This window comes from Varanus komodoensis, unplaced genomic scaffold, assembly GCF_004798865.1.
Source record: "Varanus komodoensis strain SLA01 unplaced genomic scaffold, ASM479886v1 scaffold24, whole genome shotgun sequence".
In the NCBI taxonomy this organism is placed as follows: Eukaryota; Metazoa; Chordata; class Lepidosauria; order Squamata; family Varanidae; genus Varanus; species Varanus komodoensis.
In genome coordinates this window covers 12,145,207-12,167,791 of record NW_025335641.1, presented here as the reverse complement: position 1 = coordinate 12,167,791, position 22,585 = coordinate 12,145,207, and the positions used below count along the sequence as shown (strand labels likewise).

Here is a 22,585-nt window from a genome sequence, read left to right as displayed (position 1 = left end):
TGGACTTGGCCCTAAGTGAGAAAGCCCTTGAGTTAGGGTTTCAGTGCCTGCCCATTCCTAGAAAACAGGCTTGCTCTAATTGTGTTTTGTCAGAGGTAAACACCTTTGGAGTTCTGGAGATAGTTGCTCTATTAAGCGGGCCCAATAGAGTGGTGGCATCCAGAGGTGAGAGTGCTGTAGTCACAGGTATGTGATCATGATCTATGGGCATATTTGAGAAACTGTTCTGGGTGCAACTATAAAATGGTTGCCATGGCTGAGCATGGCTCAGGATTAATAGGATTAAACGAAGGATTAATGGGAAACATGATGGCACCGCTTTGAAGCAACCCCAGATGCCTGTAAGAAAATATTAAATACTTTTAAAATAAAAACTGGGAAGAGTTCGGTGCCTCTGTGAGCATTAGGTAAGTTTTGCAGGCACCATGTTCCTTACCCTTGTTCCTGGTTGTGAATTGAATTGATAACATTGCAATGGATTTGGTCTGTTTTAGAAGTTTGACTATAACTAGCTGGGATAATATGAAAATTCCTGTTTCTTCCTCCAGATCAAGTATGCTGCAAACATTGGGGAGCTTTCCTTAGATGCCTTTGAGAATGTTTCCTGCTATGCCCCATTGCCCAGTATTTTAAAAGTGCTGCTGCTCTGTTCCCCGAATGGCACTTCTAGCATACCAAATTCCGCGTGCATGCCTCTAATTATAGCCCTAGTGACATTATAGTAAATATAGAAAAAGAATGTCCTTTGTGCAGAGCAGCTGAGTGCTCATGAGTTCCTAAAATATAATGGCAAGTACCGAACAGTAGAAATGTATTCAAAATGAGCAAATATATTAGAGAGCTGTGGAGGTCAGTCACAGCAAAACTTCATATTCCCAGCTAATGTCATCAGTTAAAATTAGAACTTGGCTGGCATTACATTACACTTTGTCGTAGATGGTGGGAGGGCTGTAAATGGCTTCAGCAATCCAGGCAAGATTCATGATGGATTTCTATTTGGGAGAAAAGAGTGAGCCATGGGAAAACTGAGAATGGTTTTGGTAAGTTTTTAAAAAATGCTTTGGTTAATGTCTGGAGGGGAAGGCACCGGCAAGTGGTTTGCAGGCCTGCAGATTGGGCTGGATGTCGTGTTGCAGCTGATCTTGGGATTGTACTTTGAAGAGGAGGGGCAGTTCATGATCAATGTGTTAATTGCATGATTGTTGGCTTCTGTCCAATCCACAAAATTGATCTCTTGCTGCTTGTATGTAGAAGCTCACAAAGGTTAATGGATCTCCTATCTTTTTGTTAGAGTAGCCTCTGTTGGAGGTCAGTTACAATTAAGGATATAAGACACTTGAAAATCTCTTCTGGTTTTCCATTCTTATATACATGATGGTCTGTAAGGAATAGCAATGCTGAAAAATGAAACCTGATGCTGAATCAGAATGCGAAAGACCTGCAACAGAAATTGCAGTTGGTGTTGGCTCATTTTCGGCAGTTAAGGCACTTTGGGAAATCAGAATTGAGAAAATAACAGAAGAACTTCGAAAAGAAAAAGAATTCCGTCAGAGGGCTGTAGGGAGGTGAGTACCTATTACAAATTAGAAGATTGGAGATACCCCTTTAATCTTGTTCCCATCAGGGTTTGCCTGTAACCTTGCATGGAGGACAACCCTCCATAGGCAGACAACTAGAAGAGCAGGTAAAGTTGGGCTAGAACAATTCTGCATGACATACAACATTTATATTTGCAACAAGGTTGTTGAGCTCCATTACCTTATTTGAGGGCTGGTCTACCTATGCAGTTGAATGAGGTGTATGGTACCCTAAGTAAAAGAAGGGTCAGCATGAGGGGAGAAGAGCCACCCTTTGTTATATTGCGAGACGGTTGAAAATACAGCTACCTGATCATTTGTAGGCTGAAGAGGTAAAATCCAGAATTCTACCACCCCATCCTTCTCTCTGGGTAGACTGGCCTGTGGCATCATGCCATCAGCATTTAGAGAGCACCTTGTCAGGGCAGATCGGCACAATGGTCCAGGAACTTTTTTTTAAATGAAGGGACCAATGCCAGTTCTTGCTTGTGTGTTTCATAGCATCCCTTTCACTTCTGGACATTGTGACTTGGCTTGTCCCAGGCCCTGCCTTCTGACCATGCCTGTAGATCAGAATTCTTAAAATTAGAAGTTGGAAAGCCAAAGCGATAAGGAAGGTTTCATTAAAGTTTTGCAACCTTCTTTCTAGACTGACCCTTGTTTGGGAAGAAAAGGCCAGTTTGGCCAAACTTAAAGAAAAAGTAACCACTGAAGATGGAAGGGCTGTTTTAAGGATTGAGCAGGAAGAATGGAAGGTATAATTTGTATAATAAAATTTACAAAAGAGTCGATAATACTATTTCACTGTCAATGTTTTAGTACATCAAATTGATACATAGTTATGTTCTCCCTGCTGTTGGGTTGGTGCTGTTTCATAACTTTCAGATAAGAGCATGCATTTGGAGTCATATGTTTTTATAATATAAATATATATACAAAACAAAGTTTACTGCTTGTGAATATAGAGATATATGCCTACTTTAAGTCCCATTAATTTTCAGACAGACTTACTAAAGTATTTAGCACGGCTTCTAATCCTGAGGAGAGAGACGGGGTGAAGCAGCTATTCAAGAATAGTGAGTGATAATTCCCCATTTGTTGACAGATTCATATAACTAGAATTATACACCTACAATAACAAAAAAGTCAAGTCCATACTTTTCCTGTAGCAACATTGTATTTCAGTAAGGAAGGAATAATGCTGATTTATAATGAAATAAACCTCTCTATTTTTGTGTAGGTTTTTATATATTTCAATTCTGTCTGTGTTACCATGTAGAATGTTCTAGTGGTTTTATTTTTCCGAACTCTTGTGCAGATAATGCTTTTGGTATATTCTTTGCATTTAATTGTTTAAACAAGTAAATGCAAATAATATTAGTAAAACTTTAAAGCATCAAAATATATAGGCTTAATTCAGCACAAACAGGATGGGTGTACATATATGCAAATATTTATAGACAGAGTTCCTAGTACCATTTCAGACTGTATGTGGAAGAAACTGCTTATTTGCATATTATCTCATGTAGACACATGAATATATTCACTTTAAATTGCTAGAGCACAAGAGATCATAGCAAAAATACATATATAGTGCAATCTAACAAATAAACAGTTACAATTTACAATAAAAGGGTTAAACAGGGCCACATATATCAATTACAGGTAAGGGCAAACTTGAGTGAACAGGCACAGGTACATTTTTATTCCTCCAGGACCAGGCAGCGGCAGCCCCTGCTGTGAAGGCTGCTCTTAGGGTGGTGCAGAGCAGCCAACCAAACCTCCTTTGAATAAAGGCCAATTGGCTATACAAAGGGGAAGCTGTTCTGTTTTATTGATGCTACCCATTTGTATTTTATTCAGTATTAGTGTCTTGCTTTTCCATTTGTTTTTCCTGTTTATGTATTGCTTTATCTTGTATGGCGCCTTGAGAGGATTCTTTCTTTAAAGGAGACCTACAAGTAATTTTAAGTAAATAGATATCTGGTTCCAAGTGTATCATGAAGTTTATCTGCCTGTTCAGATAGACTAGCTTTCCCTTGTAGGCAACAACTTACCCCTTGCTAGCATGGCAATTAACAATGATGGCTGGGAATGATGGGTGTGGTAGTCCACGAGGGCATCAGACTGGGAAAGGCGGAGACAGACTCTCACATTCTTCTTAACTTAATATTCTGAATTGTTCCTTGGCAGTAAATAGGATAGTATCACAGAATCTTAACAGAGTAACAGTGTAAAATAAGAGCTGGGATTATTTGAGTCATGTGGTTTTGATTGCAATAGAAAGATTTACTTTCTCATGATTAAAACTGATGCAGACTTGCTCCTTCAAGGCAAAATGATAATTAAGAACCACCATGAGGATACCTGATTATTCACCTCCCATGATCTTTCTCCATGTGCTTACCTGACATAAAATCAGTGTTCAAATGATCCCTTATTTAGATTAGCCAGAATCCAGCTCTGGGTGTGATAAATTTAATCCTGATTTTCGTTTGTTTCATTATATCTTTGCTCTTTCAATTACTTAGTTCCAAACTGTTTGGATTCTTGATTTGACATGCTCAGTCATCTCCTGCTTTCTCCGATTTTTGTCTCATCCAAATTTAGACTCTACCTTCTTGTTTACTGAGACTGAACCACCTCCAGGAATGGCAGCTTCACAGAATCAATTTGGTAAAAATCCCTCAATTCATTGGTCGCTTTCAAAATCTCATTGTTCTAGATCTGTCCCGAAATTCCATTGCGGAAATCCCTAGGGAGATTGGTGAGTTGGATGCTAAAATGTTCTAGTTCCTGTCTATTATTTCATGTCTGAATCAAGGAATCCTGCCAGAGTTACGTGATTTTTGGAAGGAGATCTTTTTTGAATAACGTTTTCCTTCTGATGAAGTTCATCTGCTTAAAACTCATTGGGATTCCTGGTCTTTGAATAAAGCATATTTAGTAACTATTAATTTTCTTTATGTCAAAACCCATATCCCTCTTTATAGTTCCAACAGGATTTTAAAATGGTTCAAACTAAAGTTAGTGTTTGATAAAGTTACATAAGGATTTAATCTCAATAACAGAAATGACATGGCATTAGGATTCCTTGTCGTTGGCCTTTCCTAGTCACCAACTGGTGTCATCCTACCATCTAGAAGGAACCTTCTAGTCACTCGACTAGAATCTAGTGAGTCCCTCTGAGGAAAAGGAAAGTGTTTGAGTTAGATTGTTAGACTGGTGATCTGGGTTCTAGTCCTCACTCAGCCATGAAGGTCACTGGGTGACATTGGGCTATTTGGAAGTCTCACTGGATTGTTGTTGTGAGGATAAGATGGAGCAGAGGAAGGTTATGCAAGCTGCCATGGGTTCCTTGCAGGAGGCAAAAAAGGCAAGGTCCCAGTTAACATAATAATATATTTTTGGTCAAGCTAGTTTGAAAAAGGCTTTATGTAGTCATATTAGAAAGCCCTCCTTTCCCCTACTTGTTTTTGGATAAATCACATGAGCAAACCAATCACTTTCCATTGTCTCTTTCTGCTGAAGTAACAGGAAAACTAAAACATTTAAATGCCCTCTGTTTATGGGCCCCATGGAGAACTGGCCAAGTTACAACCCAAATTAAAAATGAGTTAGAAACATAGAAACTGAGTGAGTCAGAAGGGGTCTTCCGGGCCATCTAGTCTGATCCCCGGCTCCAGCCGGCTCCACTCAGGACATGCCTACTATGTGCATGTCTAGCCTATCCTTGAACCGTGGGGGTCCTGCTAGACCTATGACTAGAAAGCGAGAAGTAACACCAATATTAGTTCTTCTGTGGCTATTATGTTTGAGAGCAAAATAATACTTTTGCTAGCTCCATGAACTCTAGAATTGCAGGGCAGTGGGAGAGGACTGAGAGCTGTCAAAATCTGTAACAGCAGATTCCACACACTATTCCTCTTCCTCTAACTTTAAATAGCATGTCATTTGTTGAAAAGAAGCATATTACAAGTGAATGTAATACTGAAGTTTTTGTTTTATCTGTCGCTTCTGCAGGTCAGTTGTCAAATCTCCAAGAGCTGATCCTCAGTTACAATAAAATCAAATCTGTTCCTAAAGAGCTGTGCAATTGTGTCAGCTTAGAAAGATTGGACCTGGCAGTGAATCGTGACATCGCTGAGCTTCCCTATCAGGTTTGGAAATACTATTCCTTTTCTCTTTGACTAGGATAACAAGAGGCATATTTGCAAAGACCAGAGTTAATACCAGAGTAACTAGTGCTGGATCTGTTTTCCCACTAAGTCCCAATTCAGACCCACTGCACTGGTGATACTTGCTGGGTTCGCAGCCAGGGAGGCCCTGTCTGGGAGACTCACCACATAATGCAGTTGTCAAGTACTGCTTGGTTGTGGTTGCCCTTCTCTGAGCTAATTTCAGTAACTGGAAGTTTTCTGTGGTTTTTCTGTCACTCTACTAAATGTCTTGAACACTGGTGAAGCTGTTCCGTACTGCCCACAGTGTTTTTCCCCAGAACAATGTAATTATACAAAGGAACATTTCAGTCATGCATGTTTGCCTGGAGAAACAGAACAAATTGGTTGCTGTAGGAACAGGACAGATAACGATGCATTTGCATCTTGCAGGTTACTCGAATAACTGCTGTGTAGGTTTTTTTGGTATTGCATACTTTACTTACCATTATATCTAGTCAATAAAACAATATTAAAATAGCCAGTTTTACTAGACATGTTGTCCATAGTAGTACCTCTGATTTCTAAAGAAGTTTGTAAACACAGTGGCTTTTGTTTAGCAGGCAACAATATCTAGTAAGGGCTAGCATCTCTCTAGAGCTCACCAGGCCAAGTGGAGGACATGGGGCAGTGCCTAATCCACTCATACTACAGATTTCCTGGCACTTTCAAGATCAATGCGTTCAAGAGCACAGAAATAACATGAGTGATGTGGGAGGATCTCTTCTCTCCCTCCCTCTAAGGCAGATAACTGCTAGACTATTGTCCAGAATGCACAAAAATTGGATGCAGTGCTTCCTGGATAACAGCTCCAGCCATTTCTTTGATCAACTGTGACCTATGGAGATGCATTGCCACTCCTGATCCTTCCCCTTTTCTTCAGCTCAGGGAAATGAAGAAGCTTTACCACCTGGATCTGAGCATGAACAATTTTACCACCTTCCCATCAGTTGTCCTGGATATGCCAAACCTGGAATGGTTAGACTTGGGGAGCAATCAGCTTAAAGAAATCCCTGGCAATCTTGACAGGTAAATTATATGTCAGTGGATAAGAGGAATTCCTGCCCCAGTGATTTAACTTTATTGAAGATTTCATAGTAGCAATAACAGTTGCACAAATAAAATGTCTTGCTACTTAGATGGTAAAGGGGCAAGATCCTGGATATAGGCAAGCAGTATGATTCTAATATTTAAACCAAAGCAGATGCAGAGATTCTTAAGTCAATATCCTATGGAAGTTTAAACAGAAAAAGTTTACTACTCCCAGCATTCCCCAGCCAGCATAATTTACCAGCAGATATATTTAAACTTAGACCATTTTAGTTCACTGATATATATACACTGCACTGAAACTAACATAGAATGTCTAATTGAAAGGACTGTTATACATTCAAATAATTTGTATATTGCTTTAATGTGTGCTATGCTTTGAGATAAGCATAGCACACATCTGTTTCCATTTCACAGATGGAGTAACAAACCAGTTGACTCCAGTCTAAAACTTCTTCCACTGGAGCTCAGTTTCTGAGTGGAGTAGTATTTGATTCAGCATTATTGAGAAAACATATAAAGTGTTTTTCACTCCCAGTTTTTCACTTATCTTCTGCACTGCCCAATAGCCAAAGGGCTCTGTGTGGTTCATAATCCAGGGGCAAGTAAACTTTAACCATGAGGGATCTACTTCGTTTTGCAACTGAACTCCCCAGCACCATGTGCAAAACAGCAGCTCCCTAATGGGGCACAGAATTATGCAACAAAGAGCCTCTGAACACCTATTCATCCCACAAACATGTTTTCAAACCCAGAACGTCCTTTTGCAAACATATTCTCCTGCTTTATCCCAAACTTTCTTGGTTCCAACAGGAAAACAGGCATTGTCTGTTCAATAACTGAATGTCAGAACTCTTTACTGTTCTAGTACAAATCACTCAGAAATTTGCTAGTGGATTCTACCCACCCCTTCCTAATTTTGCTAGTAGTTTGGCCCCATTCGCTGATGGACACAGAAGCCCCTCTCATGGATTGGATGGAGAGGCAGGAACAGGTGAATGATGGAAATATTTTAGAAGAGGCTGTTTTACTTTGCTAGTTATATTTTCTCCTAGAAAAGCAACCTTCCTTATGAAATACTTTGTAAGGGCTTTCCTGCTGTCAGCTCTGAAGAGGACAATCTCTTCAAGATTCCAGATAGAGATCTTACCTTGCCATGCTGCCAGAGATTCTGAAAAGTCTCATGATAAATTGCTCAAGTGACACTGTACATGCTGCATCCACAGTTATGGCCATACTGACAAATTACCATGTCAAGGAAGTTAAAAATGTGTATCTGCAGCCAAGTGATTTTATTCATCATTGAATACATCTGTTTTTGACGTTACAGAGCAGAAAACTTGCATACTTTGTGGCTTCAAAGAAATCAAATCACTTTCTTACCAGAGTCCATTTGTAACTTAAAAAACCTGAGCACACTTGTCCTTACTGGCAACAGACTCCAAGATATTCCTGCTTTCATGAAAGATGTGACAAACCTAAGGTGAGAGGTAAACTACTGCAGTAACTCGAATTTTTTTCCCCCAACTCCTTGGCCAAATGCACAGAATCACATTGCACCTGGGTATGTCATAAGCAAAAATGGAAATGTCACATAGTATCACAAACCAGCTCTTGAAATTGAGTGGTTGCATGCAAGACCAAACCTTCTATTTATTGTTAGACTTTTATGTATCGGGTAGGCTATAAAAGTGTTGAATGAATGAATGTGCATTCATATTCTCCAGTGATCCTCACATTGTGAGCCAAGTCACAGGGGTGCTGCATGCAAGTCTGATGTGCCTTTAAAAAGTAAAACATCACATTGGGTGCTGTAGCACAAAGAGCAGTAACCTGCAGCTCATGTTCCCAGCCTGGCATATGGAGGGCTGAGCACCCTTGATGGATTCCTCCACATGCTTGCAATGGGAGAATGGGCTGCATTAAGGGATTTTACTTGCAAACAGAGATTGAAGATAACATGAACATTTGACCAAGAGCCACAGGACCAGTTCCTGCAAGCCCCAGATGAACCCTTTCCCTATATTGCTCACACTTTAATTGGGATATGAGCAGTGCAAGGAGTTGCCCAACTCAGATGGCACTTGCAAGACTCCTAGCACTAGTCAGAAGGCACCGTGTAGCAGTTCTTTTTTCTTCTGTGATGGATTTTCTCTGCTAGGAGAGTGGTAGAAAAACCCAGGGGTATTACAAGCATAAAATACAGGGAATAAGGCAGGGCAATGCAGGATAAAAACTTTACCTAGAAAAACTCTGGGGTTCCATGGCATGGAAGAGTCCGGAGTGGGGGGGAGAGAGAGGCTGAAGTCAGTAAGATGTCAAGCCTCAGAAATGCAGTAATGCAGATTTTGGGGCCTGTAAATGCCTGCTCATGCTCTTTGTTCAGAGACGTATTCTAGAAAAGCAGCCTCCAACCTTTTTTGGCACTAGGGACTGGTTTCATGGACGACCATTTTTCCATGGATTGGTGGGGGGAGATGGGTGGTTTTGGGATGATTCAAGTGCATTGCATTCATTGTGCACTTTATTTCTATTATTACATTGTGATATATAATAATTATACAACTCACCATAATGCAGAATCAATGGGAGCCCTGAGCTGGTTTTCTTGCAACTAGATGCAGCTGAACTGTCACTCACCACTCACTGATAAGGTTTTGATATGAGTCTGATGTCTGTGCAGTCAAACTTCTTTGCCAATGATGATCTGTACTTGCAGCTGCTCCTCAGGCATTAGATTCTCATAAGGAGCACGCAACCTAGACCCCTCGTACGTGCAGTTTACAGTACAGTAGGGTTCGCACTATGAGAATCTAATGCCCAATGAGCTGAGGTGGAGCCGAGGCTGTGATGCCAGAACTGCAGATACAGATGAAGCTTTGCTCACCCGCCGCTCACCTCCTGCTGTGCAGCCCAGTTCTAAACAGGCCACAGACCAGTACCAGTCCGTGACCTGGGGCTTGGGGGACCCTTGTTCTAGAATGGAGGTGGAAAGGTTGGTTTTTTCACACGGGACAAATTAAGAACCTGGGTTGTTTAAGCAAACTAATTAGAATTAACCACAATTTAGAGTTCAGTCATTAAGCTAACCTTGTGATTAATTCAAAATGGAAACTGTTGTTTTACTTGTAGTTAGACCAGAGAAGGGAGCCCCACTAAAATGAGCAGGGATTTTGTTCCTGGCAGTTTTGTCTGAACATTGGATTGTTAGGATTGAAAATGCCTTCCTGCATTTTTTTTGTTCATTTGAAGAAAAAACATTTCATTAACACATTACTCTTACACATAACTAGATTTGTCAACTTCAGAGACAACCCGCTGAAGTTGCAGGTAACACTTCCACCTTGTGAGAATACTGAAGAGGAAGAGGAACGGGAACTGCATGGCATTGAGTTCATGCATGCATACATTGAGGAGTCACTCAGGAGAAAAGGTAGTGTATTTTTATATGGGAAAAATTAATACAAATCAGAATCCATTGTCAAATATGCACCCGACTTTTGAAGTGATGCAACCTTGTAATCCTTTACATTTTACTCTTTCTTCTTCTTCAGGGAAAAAGGGTAGGTCTTCTTTAATAATTGTTGCCACTTTACCAACTGAAGAGAAAAACTAAGTCATTTGTCCTTGAGCTTACAAAAGCTAATTTAGGACAAGCTGGAGAAATAAAATTTTAGATCTCAGATCCTCCTTGAAGAGTTCTGGAAGGAATGCAGATTTCTCCTGAAAAAGTTCCCAAAGTATTCAGCAAAAATGGAAACCTGTGCTTGTAGAAATAATGCAGTTTTGCCCTCAATGATGTGCCATTAATTAAGCTAGGCAAGCCAAAGGCTCAAGCATTCCATCCTCTAAATGTTCTTCGATCTCATGGCAAGATTTTGCTAAAAAGCACCACTGTGGCTTGTGATTTCATCTGACAACCTGTTTGAATTAAGTCAATGTTAAATGTTTGGTCATGAAGTTGGCTAGTTTAAACAAACTGTAGCTAACATTATCCATGGTTTAGGCTTTGAATGAAATGCTAAAGTATGGTTTAAAAAATGGAGGCATCCCAACTCATACAATCATGTAGATGAAATAAAGGAAAAGAGGCAGAACTATGTGAGTTTATTTATATTATTTATTTATATGTGTATTTTTAGGCTGCCTATAATTGTTGAGCCCTTCCTAGGCGGCTTACAGCAAAGGTATAAATGTAAATTGTGGTAAGGCCCATGTGAAGTATGTCAGCTGGGGAAAAAACAATTAGACTTCAGTACAGTACTTTAATCCTCTGCATATAAACAGAGCAAAATAAGCTTTAAAAATCTTACAAAACATATAGAAAATTAGTTAAGAGTAAAAATATATATTATCATTAAATGTTTAAAAATATAAATTGTAAGTTTCTCAGTATGTGTATTTGTTCCCTTAACCTTCTTTTCTTTCAGAAAACATGGAAAGTGATACTCCAGATGGTGCCTCAGCTGACAAGGAAAAATAAAATTCCATGTCCTTTCTGGGTTTACTGTTACTGAAAGGTAACTATTACAGTTCTTATAAGGACAGGTAGAAGAAACAGCTTCCATAGTCACTGTACCAAAGAAGTTGAGGTGTCCTTTCAATGCAGAGGACTAAATTGGTGCTTCTTTTTTTTGGCTCCATAGAAGACCATGAATACTACTGCTGATAAGCACAATATCAGGTAGAAGTCAAGAAAATTTCTGCAGACTGTATGCTTAGATATTTTAAAATCTTCTCATTTTAAGAAGTTGCTAATGGAGACTGGCATGGCACAGCTGTCAAGAGTACATTTTCTAAGGACACACTGTGATCGGTGTAACGCTGCAACACAGCTTCATAACCTCTCTGCTGTAAATATTCAAGCCGACCGTAATCAATCAACAGTTTGCAAAGCTGACCTATCTGTTTTCGTTCCTCGGTGGTTAGCAGCCTGGAACCAAAATGGAAAAGGGGATTTAGAAGCTTAATATTTCAATGAATCAAAGCAGGATATTACATTAAGAGCACTTTTGCACAACCAGACAGCTAATGCCTTACTATTTCAAAATGATGAAGAGACTTGTATCACCATAAGGACTAAAATCTCTCCGTGCAATTTTTTGGAGAAGCAGAGTCCACTTTAAGACCTTGGAACATGCATTCAGTTACTAAAATTTTGGTAGGGAAAACAATCCTTCTGATTTATGTAGCTAAAAGATATAAAGTGCCCAAAATTAGAACATTTATTTCAGAAAACCATTGCACTAAAGAGTTCACTTACCCTTGGAGGTTATCCAAACTGCACTCAAGACTCCCAACATCTTGGGCATGTTCTTCCTCCTCATCGTTTTGGTCTTCATTCTTTGTGTCAGTTTCACAGGATTTTTTTGAAGTGTCTTTCATGCCACAAGTAGCCCAGCTTGTCATTCTTTTAAAATAATTAAATTCCACTGCCCCAAGTCCTACTGTTGCAAAGAATTCTTGGCCTACATAATGTTTCCAGTCACACCTGTGATGGCAACATAGAGCAATAACAATCCCAGCTACAGGTCTCCAGTTGTCAGTTACAGAGGTGTTCAATGTTTCACCAGAATTATTAGGAGTCGCGTTGCCTTCATCAGTCTTTAAGCGTTTAGGTGCAGGACCTTCCTTTTTGTCAAAGGGTTTTGCATAAGTTTCAACTAAACATCTCAAAGCAAGATCTGTGAATCGATAAGTACTATTTGAACAGCGATTGCTACACACAATAGAATAACAAATGCCTATAACACGGTGGTATTTCTGTATAATTCTTGATGTCTAGACCACCTTTTCACCTAATTCAATCTGTAATAGCAGCTTATTTACCGTATTTTGCACCATATTTATGGTGCAACATTTTCAAGCAGTTCATTTAGCATTACTGCTTAAGATCCTAATTCTATGCAAGGCTACATGTTTTATGGAGTTCAAGAATATGAGTAGAATTGCACCCCAAAGTATAGGTACTGCTGTAAGTTTATTCTGAAAGGTTATGATTCTGTCTCACTGCATTTTAGTTGCTTCCCAGCACAAGCAGCAAGAGTCTTAACACACAGGGCTCTATGCTACAGCATCGAACCAAAAACAGCTCCCCAGCCCAAGTATAGGAAGATGGTATTCAGTGGAGATGCTCATACACCTCTGAACCCAAAGGATTATGGGCATCTTATGCTTGCTTCTACAGTTTATTATGTTTCCTTTCCTTTAAATTACAGGTAGGTTTTGAATAGCACAGATAATAAATCTCATGCAGTGGTCGTGTTATTCCAATTTGCACTATTTAAAGTTACAATTCTATGTAAAATATGGTAACTGGTTTCAGCGCAACAGAAATAGGCAATGAAACCCTAAGTTTTTATATGTGTATTAACAAAATATTACAGTAAAGGATAAAAAGAATACCCTTGTAATGTGAATTTGTTAACAAAGTCAGTTAAAGAGTAGTTAAAGAGTAGTTAAAGAGCAGTTAAAGAGTAGTTATCTCTTACACATACTACTGACATAAGTACTTTGCACAGTGTAATAAAACATAAATGTAATTTTTGCATGGGCTGGCAAACTGTCCACTATAAATCAATATAAACTACGATTGCTTTAATGGCACACTCCTCAACTGCGCCATGAAACATCAGAGGATAAAACTGGCCTCTTTTGTCTCTCTCTGACCTGCTCTATTTTGCTGTTGCTTACTTATCTATGATTTACAGGCTTCTCCATAATTGTGCACACACAAAATGGTGGTGGATAAAGTCTTTTCCTTAGAATAATACATTAAACCTTTTCTTAGGTCTATGAAAAGGATGGTGCAGGAAGTAGGGTAAAAAAACCATAAAGTTCATAGACAGGTAGAGAGACTCTGAAGTAGCAGCCTCTGAACACTAATGGTAACCTCAATTGCACATGCACGAGCCTCACATTAACTGGATTTTGGTTTGCATCAAACATAACCTAGTATCATTTTACAATTCATACTACATCAAATATCCCATTATTCAAACTTGCATCAACTGTGACCTAGCTGTATATTGATATGGATATTTTAGGAAAATCTTGAGTGTTCAAAAGTAAATACCTATCTACCAAGAAGGGGCAATAAAAATGATACTAAGAATAAAGTCATGCAACTATATAGACTTGTATAATTTTAAGCAAGAAGTAGTTTTACAGGGTATTCTTAGATCTTTCTTTCTCCTTCAGGTGTGAGGAACCTGTAGACGTCCAGATGACGTTGGACTTCAGTTCCCATCAGCATTGGTCAGCATGGCCAACAGCCAAGATGATGAGTACTGTAGTCCAACTACAGGTTGTTCACCACTAAAAATCTGCATAATTTGTACCTGTTGCAGCTCCACATACATGTTTTCCAATGCCTATCACAGGTAGCTTTCGTTTTGCAAGAACAGGTACCTTATCTGAAAAAGGAAGGAAACCCAGAATCATTACTTTTAGCTTGCACCATTCTGGATGAAATAATCAAAATGACTGCTTCAAGATAAATTCAATGTAGTCTGAAATTGTATACACATTACATATTTGTATACATACACACCAGACAGATACTGAAATTAAATGTAAATAAAGCAGCATCAAAAATCTAAGATCATCATAAAAAGCCTGCTGAACCATCTAGTCCAGAAGCCTCTTTCCCAGAATCTCTTTTGCAGCTGAATCTGGGAAGTCCACAAGCAGGACATAAGGATAACCATACTCTCCCAGTCTACTAAAAAAGTTCAATAATAGCAAAATCTGTTCAATGTTGCCAAAGAATTCAGATGCATGTTCTTAGTCAGATATATCCTATTTCTTTGATAGGGACTCTTTAGTCCATCTTATTCAATGCAATGGAGTTTGGCCATATGCAAATCTTTTAAAAATAATGTACAAACTACTTGGTTTGAATCAGAACTACATGGGATGAAAATCTGATGGTAGTTATTTGATGGCAATCCAAACGTTCAGGTTACAGCCAGAATCCACATGAAATCAAAGCACTTTTCACCATGCCTTACTCTCTTCTAAGATCTTCCTGTTCTTATGCATTGTCTTTCCCAGAGTTCATAAATAAATATTTGTGTAAATGAATGAGAAACTTACTTAAGCCTAAGTGCTGGATATCAACTTGAAGCCTTTCAAAGCAATTTTTCCTGTGCTTGCCATCTACCTTGTGAACAAAACAATTTGTTATTATTAAAGAAAGGTCACCCACTAATTTACTTAGAAAATTCTAGTGATGTTTTACAACTCAAAACAAAAATATTCAATAGTACAAGTTATTCATTACTATGATGCTATTACTGCCATGGCTTTTCTGGCATGTGTATGGACTGCTGGCCTAGATGGACCTTTGGCCCGATCTGGCATTGCTTTTCTTATATCCTTAAAGCAAGAGTAGCTTTTGAAATTACTTATTTTATTGGCAATTTTTTCCAGTAAAACAAGCCAAAATTGGACCAGCACAAAATGAAAGCTTGCAGAAATGCCCTACCTTGAATCTGGTAGTAGCTCTTTCAACAAGAAGAAAGTGAATATCTTGTGCATTGTGTAAGGCTATATCCACCCAGTGGGACAGCTTTCCCCGTCCAGCACCAAATTCAACAAAACATTTCCCTGATCCAAGCAAATGCAGTCTTTCCATGTGACCTAATATAGAAGCCTGAAAATATCAAAACATCATTTATCAACCAACCAACTTCTACATAATACCAGGAAAAAAGCATTTCTACATCTCACAACGTTTAGAGCAACTAACTAGTTCTAATATTTCCTGTACTTATTGGGAATACAGGTGCAAAAATGTTTGCTTGGGTGGGTTTGTATGACATGCTGAACGCCTTGAGAATTTTAATAGTGTGTCAATGCCAAATTGCAACTTGGTATCCACTTTTTTCAGAATTTCTTTAAAAATATATAGGAGACATGGAAAACACCCTTTGCAGCAGAATCCTGGGGGGAGGGGGGTGCTCATAGCTCCCTGAGCTGCCCTCACTTTTCCAAGACTGGATAATATTTATTTATTTATTGGGGTATTTCTAACCCGTCCAATCACCACCCATCTCTGGATGGCTTACAACAATAATTAAATACAATGTAATAAAATTATCATAATAATAAACCAAACATAATAATACTAATAACCCACCACTGCAATAAAAACATAATTAAAAATGTAAACATTAAAATACTGGGTAAATAAAAAGGTCTTGACCTGGCGCCAGAAAGCATATAATGTCAGCGCCAGGTGGACCTCTCTGGTACAAGGCGTCCCCTAAACAAAACCAAGAAACCAAAAAAGTATGTTTAGGGGACACTCCTTCCATTCCTTCCTGTCCAAGCAGGATCTCCAAGGAAATCCCTATTTTCCCCATTGGGTTTACATTTATCCTGGCTGTATACCAACTTGGGAAGTCGCAAAACTTGAGGGAAACTCCGTATCGGGGTGGGGGACATGAAGTTTATAGTTTAAAGGGACACATCTGCAGTTAATTTTTATTTTCTTTTGTGTCACAATCGATATAAACACCTTCACAGTGTTGAGTAGTTTGTGTTCATAGGTGGAAAAATGCCAGTTAAATGCATTTCAGTCTCAGATTGTAACACAAAGTGTGGAGAAGTCAAAGGGGGCATGTGTGTGACTATTTCTGCAAGGCACTGTATGGTCACACCTTTTTACTTGTCAATATTATAGCATTTACTATTAGCACCTACTCTTACAAGTTTATTTTATATTAAAACTTAGAACAGAACAAAAATGTGAACAAAAGCTCCATGCATGAAGTCGTCCCATAAATAAAAGTAGATCTGACACTTTTTTAAAAAAAGAACTCTCCAGGTAATCCTTCTAGTGCTTTAACTGAGAATGTTAAGAATAAACTGTGAAAAATTAAGTACTTCATAAGGAAACTACTGAGACTACAACTAGAAATGAACTAGAAAGTTGCTGCAAAGATAATATTTACTGCTAAAAAGATCTATTACCTGTTGTTTCAAATGCTTAATAGCTGCAACTCCATTTTTGGGGTCATTTAGGGCTTCGTTTAAGGCCTGATGAGAGAGGATTTCATCCTTAAGTACATAGTTTATACCTGTAAATGAGATGCAGAGGTATTCCTCTGAGTTTTAGCTAAGGCAGCCATCAAAAAGCTTCCTTCCAAGCAAAATATGTTTTAATATGATTTGTCAGTGTCATATCAAAGACTTTCAATTTGGATTGGTGGTATTTTAAACAGCTAGTTTTTTAACAGGCTTCCAGAGTAGCTATGCCTTAAAAATAGCATGCAGCCATTAGGATATTTCCAAAATATTTTATTTCTCCAAGGCATCCACTATAATCCAATCTAAAAGTAAAAGTAGACTCACTGTTACTTGCTCTTCTTAGCTTCCTAATTAAATCCTCTAACTGTTCTTTAGAAAGTGTAGAAATTGGTATCTGCTGGAATGAACACAAAAGTAGTCATACAAAGGGGTTTTTATGGTTTAACAAAAGGTTGAACAACAGCCCAGTACAGTGGTACCTCGGCTCACGAACCAAGTTGGGTCGTGAACAAAAATTTCATAAACATTTTAACTCAGGTCGCGAACTCCACATTGGGTGGCGACCATGATCGTGGCCGTCTCCCCATCCCCCTTGAGTGGGGAAATGGCCGCGATCGTGCTGGGGGCAGTGGCCGAGATTGCACCCGTCTTTCCTGCAGGAGCACAACCGTACTCTTGGCCATCTCCCCCCCCCCCTGCATGATCACGCCCGTCTCTCCCCGCCAGCACGCCTCGTTCATGCCCGTCTCTCCCCTTCCAGCGCACCCCATTTGCGCCCCTCTCTCCCCCTGCAGCGTGCCTGTGATCGCACCCGTCTCTCCCCCCCTCCCCCAGCGTGCCAGGATGACAGATGTGTGCAGGGATGACGGGCACGATCGTGGTTGTGGTGGGGTGGGGAGATGGCCGCGATCTTTGTTGTTCTTTGTCACTTTGCTTCACATTTTTCTGATTAAAAAGAATAGTTACAGAACGGATTACCCTTATTTACATTGAACCTTATGGGGAAATTTAACTTGGCTCATGAACATTTTGGGTCATGACCAGTGTTCTGGAACTGATTAAGTTTGTGAGCCAAGGTACCACTGTATTCATTTTGGGCTGTTCTGAAGCGTATGCAAGTCTCTTTGATTGGTGCTAGTCACCAGAAGGAGATGAACACAAATAGTTCCCTAAGGCATGATACACAAATTCAATTACAAAATATAACCATTGGATGAAGGAGGACGAAGGATAGCTAACCATGGTAATAAATACAGTAAAAGTCACTCAGCCTTTATCAAACTTATTCAATGTTCGGTTGCCTGTAGCTTGTAAGGGCAAACACATATCTAGTACAGTGGTTATCAAGGAAACAGTCTAACTGTACGCTAAATGTTGCTTGGCAATCCCAGTGATGTCTTCTTATGAGCAAGGATACATAGAATAAGGCTGTGAGAGGGCAATTCTATGTTTAGACACGAAAACGTCTCTGGAAGTACTAGGATTTTTTTCTGTCTAAACAGGGATTGGACTGCATCCTAAGTGATAACTTTAGTTCTGCTTTTCCCAACCTGATACCCTTCAGATATTTTGGATTACAATGCCAAGCATTCCTGGCCTTTGGTCATGCTGACTGGGATTAATGAGAGCTGAAGTCCAAAACAATTGGAGGATGCCAGGTTGGGGAAGACTGCCTTAGACCAACAACTTATTATGATCAGTGACCAGCTTGTCCTTAACAAACAATTTACAAATAACACTCTGGGTTAAAATATTCTAACTATTAAAAGACAAAATAATAATAAACAAATGATAACAAATTGTTTAAAATTACCTGTTACAAATTCTAATTAAAATTAAAATTTTAAAACATTGCATACAATATCTTTGTGAATTTGCAGGCAGCTGCAAAAAACCTAGCACGACAAACTGTTAGCTGGCCATTGGTGCCTATAAGGAACTTCCGTCTTAGACCAGTATAAGTCTGTTGATTTGGGATGAAAGAGTTAAAGGCAGATGTGAGATAGATGTAGTCATAGAATCATAGAGCAGTAGGGTTGAAAGGGGGCAAGGGACCATCGGGTCCAAACTCCTGTTCAGTGCAGGATTCCAAGTTAAACCATCCCTCTCAGATGGTTGTCCAGTTGATCCTGGACAACGGTTGCCTGGCTGTGATGTTTCAAAAGATCAACAGCATAGGTTTCAGCCCAAGCCAAAAGCAGAGATACAGCTTTATCTTGGGGTGTAAGGCAGAGGACAATGTAACCAACTTTAAAACACACTTGAGTACAAAGATTAGTAAGTCTTGGTGTAAAATCATGGTCAATACAGAATGCAAACAAATCAGAGCATTCAAGTTTTTACTGCAGCTACTACAAGACAGCGCAGACCTCTTGTACTTACACAGAGAACACTGTGTAAGTGAGAGATGAACTCTGTTTCCAATCACACACAAAAAACATCTATTTTTAAAAATATTTCACCTGTTCTTTGGGCAACTCTGTTGCATCTTTTACTCCTGCATTGATATCTTGAACAAAGTAGACCTTCAGTAAACAAAGGAATAAATACTAAGTTACAGGTTAATTATGATTCAACAATGTGCATGATTTTTTTTAGTATTTTTATACTGATTCACTAACCCTTTAATGAAAAGGTTAAATGAACAAATGAGGAAGCAGTGAATACTAATATCACTTTACCAGGAGTTTTCATGTCAATTCGTATTTAGTCATACTTTGATTTATTCCTGTGTTTTCAAAAACTGTTCTTCACTGTTTCCTTTTTTCATTATTTATCACCTTTTAAAACCTTACCCAGTGCTTTTTAAAGAATTCCTTTATACTTGGTATCAGAAGCTATAAGAGTGCCCAAAACTCCATAAACAATTCACTTTGCCATAAGACAAAGTCACATCCATGCTACTCAGATCTCATTCGAGCATTTGCAGAAAGAAAAAATATTGCATAAAGGAACTGGAGTTGGATTGACACTTTTAGCATGCCATCTTATAGCCTTCCAACATTATCCGGGGGGGGGGGGGGCAGGCATAGGATTCTTTGGAGTTCCATCGCTGAGGTCCTTCACTCTAGGAGTTTGTATTCCAGTGGCCAAGACCTACACACCCTCTTGGCAACCACTATGGAAAGAACCATGCTGGCTGGCAGGCTGGCTCTCAGAGTGTAGAGGGAGAGATTCACACATAATGACAAGCCACAGAAGAAACTGTGGGGGCATTGCTTCTTGTTACATCCACAGTGAGGAGGTACTCAAAAGGAGTAAGCTTAGAAGTAGTTCTGGGTTCTCTGCAAGCTCACAGACTCATTTTTGTTGGAAGTGCACAGAGGAATAAAGAGCTTTGCCAAAGAACGGTCTGTGTTTTGGAAGTGTGAAGGGGTGGTGAGGTGACACCTGACTTGTGACACTCCCGGCTGTCTTCCAGAAATGGTTGTCTAGATAAAATGCACAGGACAAAACATGCTGGCAGTAGAGATGTTTGCTGTGCTTTGGCTGCTGGATACATGTAAACCCCAACTCTGAAAGCTTATCTGAATTTAGGATGGACTGTGCTCTTAGAGATTGCTTTACCTCCTTCAAACATTTTGAAGCAGACTTACAGGCTTTGGCTGCTCTCTTGAATTACACTTTTTCAAGTGTTTTTGTAGCTGATCTTCATATACGGTGCTAAGATCAAAAACAGAAAGAAAACTAGTAGCACGATTTACATTCTTTTTCAAAAGGTTATAACATACAAATGCAACTTGCTTACTGTTTTGGATCCAGAGGACAAGGAATTCTTTTCCTGCTATTTTCTTCCTGGTTAAAAAAAAAGTTTGAAATTTAATACAGTGCAGTGAGGAGCTATTTAAGATACATGTACATAATACACTTGGGGATTTCTGAACCACATTGCTATACTGGAATATTACCATAAATGTATTAAAAATGCAGTCCATCAGTCATAACCATAGCTCCAAGAGAGTGAAGCTAGATGACTAAAATTTCATATACATATTAAAGAAACCCTAGGATGTGCACCTCAGATTTATTTATTAAATAGATTTATATCCCACTGTTTTTCTTCTTAAAGAACTCAAGGTGGCTTTCATCATTCTCCTCATGCTGCTCTGTCTTATCCCCAGAACAACTCTGTGAAGTAGGTTGGGATGAGTCTGTGACTGGCCCAAATTCACCCAGCTGGCTCCATGGCTGAGCAGGGACTAGTACCCAGATCACCTGAGTCCCAGTTGTGTGCTGTTAATCACTACACCACACTGGCTCTCTCAGGAATATTATTTTTAATTAATTTAAAAATGCCTGTATTTGCAGTACCATTTATCATCACTAGGTGGGCCAATTCCGTCTGGGTGCACGATGGAAGAACCACGCTTAAGCGGTTGTGCATTCAGACAAGAGCATATAATATCCCACTCTGACAGCTGTGTAATGCTGCTCAAAGTCCTCATTATATTATTTAGTTAATTTTTTGCCTTTCTAACAAAGAATGGCTCTCAAGGAAGCGAATAATAAAGATTATTCCAACCCATATGAAATTGGGTACATTCACCAGTAAATATTAAAAATGAATACAATTTTAAGAGCATTGACTATGAATACTTCCAGGTGGAGGGCTCCTAGTGCTCAACATCAAAAGGCTGCATTCAGCCATTCCATATTTTCCTTAGCAGATTTTTTTGCTGTTGAAAGAAAAAATGGAAAAATAGAGGGAAAATCCAAGACGGTTACAAATGGAAATGACATTATTTGGATTCCCTGTAAAAATTCCATGAATGAGGCAGTGCAATTAAGCCTTATCTGAAAATGCCCTGAGTGATTTGCACCCAAATCCACAGAGATTTCTTGAAAATATATTCTAGGCTAGCTGGTATTTTAAAGAGCTCCAATTTTTCAGTACAGAGAAGAATCACTGAAAAAAGACCTAGGTGAATTGCAAGAAGTGGATGGCATCTTCCCTTGTTAAATATAAGAGAATGACTGACTGAATGAATGATGAAACCGTGCTGTCTGAGCAATAAATGACTCTCCTCTCAGTATTCTTAGATCTACCTTAATCAGGAGAAGGGTGACTCGAAAAGGACACGTTGGTTCGAGCAATAAAAACGCTTGAGGTTTTGAACGGGTAACTTGATCCAGTTCGACCCATCACTTTTCCTGGCACGAGGCTTGAACTAGGGCAGATGGAGCTTGGATCCGGCAGGAAAGACTGAGCTACTGCAGAGACACGCGTTGCTAAAGTCAGCGGTCCCGAATGCCATTAAAGAGGGGGCACGCTGAACCCCGTGCAAGGCAGCACATCTCTGAGCGGCTGCAAAGGGGCTTTTTTCACTCTACGCTCCATCCGTATCTGGAAATGCACAGTGCAAAATCAAGCGTATGCAAACCAAACGAATTCTCCCTCGTGTAAACCGAGTTTCGCGTTCTCCGTGTTGCCAAGGGAGAAAGAAACAGGCTTCTTGAGCCCCGGCCAGCTCTTGCCACCCAAAGAAGCCACTCCACTATCCTCTCCGCAGACAGCCCAGCCTGCTTCCCGGGTACTACCTCGGCGTGAGCGCCGTGCTCCCCGCAGAAGCGCCTGCCCCGGGCCGGGACCATCTTGCAGAAGCGCCGCTTCCGTTCCACGAAATAGGCACACCGCCCAGGCTGAGGGGAACCCGCCGCACCGGGCGCCGCCATCTTGTTCGCTGTCGCCACGGCCGCTCCTCCTCC

The 22,585-nt window shown here is 39.7% G+C and overlaps 2 protein-coding genes across 6 annotated transcripts; one reads left to right on the top strand and one right to left on the bottom strand.

Moving 5' to 3' along the window:
• The first annotated feature begins 619 nt into the window (after positions 1 to 619).
• On the top strand, positions 620 to 11,343 carry LRRC39 (leucine rich repeat containing 39). 2 transcript variants are annotated; one of them, XM_044432233.1, is made up of 9 exons: positions 620 to 1,040; positions 1,387 to 1,565; positions 2,227 to 2,332; positions 4,188 to 4,344; positions 5,601 to 5,737; positions 6,678 to 6,823; positions 8,175 to 8,327; positions 10,138 to 10,277; positions 11,275 to 11,343. In XM_044432233.1, the coding sequence occupies exons 2-9, from the start codon at positions 1,405 to 1,407 to the stop codon at positions 11,325 to 11,327; spliced, it is 1,053 nt and encodes a 350-aa protein (XP_044288168.1). In that variant the 5' UTR covers positions 620 to 1,040; positions 1,387 to 1,404; the 3' UTR covers positions 11,328 to 11,343. The 2 variants fall into 2 exon arrangements, with proteins under 2 accessions (XP_044288168.1, XP_044288169.1); XM_044432234.1 differs by having other exon boundaries at positions 1,297 to 1,565.
• On the bottom strand, positions 10,624 to 22,562 carry TRMT13 (tRNA methyltransferase 13 homolog). 4 transcript variants are annotated; one of them, XM_044432229.1, is made up of 11 exons: positions 22,418 to 22,562; positions 20,628 to 20,674; positions 20,476 to 20,542; positions 19,342 to 19,404; positions 17,204 to 17,276; positions 16,823 to 16,929; positions 15,333 to 15,500; positions 14,942 to 15,008; positions 14,185 to 14,259; positions 12,108 to 12,528; positions 10,624 to 11,777 (listed from the first exon to the last, which is right to left on the bottom strand). In XM_044432229.1, exons 1-11 carry the CDS (start codon positions 22,550 to 22,552, stop codon positions 11,588 to 11,590), a joined length of 1,413 nt encoding a protein of 470 aa, XP_044288164.1. In that variant the 5' UTR covers positions 22,553 to 22,562; the 3' UTR covers positions 10,624 to 11,587. The 4 variants fall into 4 exon arrangements, with proteins under 4 accessions (XP_044288164.1, XP_044288165.1, XP_044288166.1 ...); XM_044432230.1 differs by having other exon boundaries at positions 17,204 to 17,273; XM_044432231.1 differs by lacking the exon at positions 10,624 to 11,777 and having other exon boundaries at positions 12,165 to 12,335.
• Between the last annotated feature and the right edge of the window lie 23 nt (positions 22,563 to 22,585).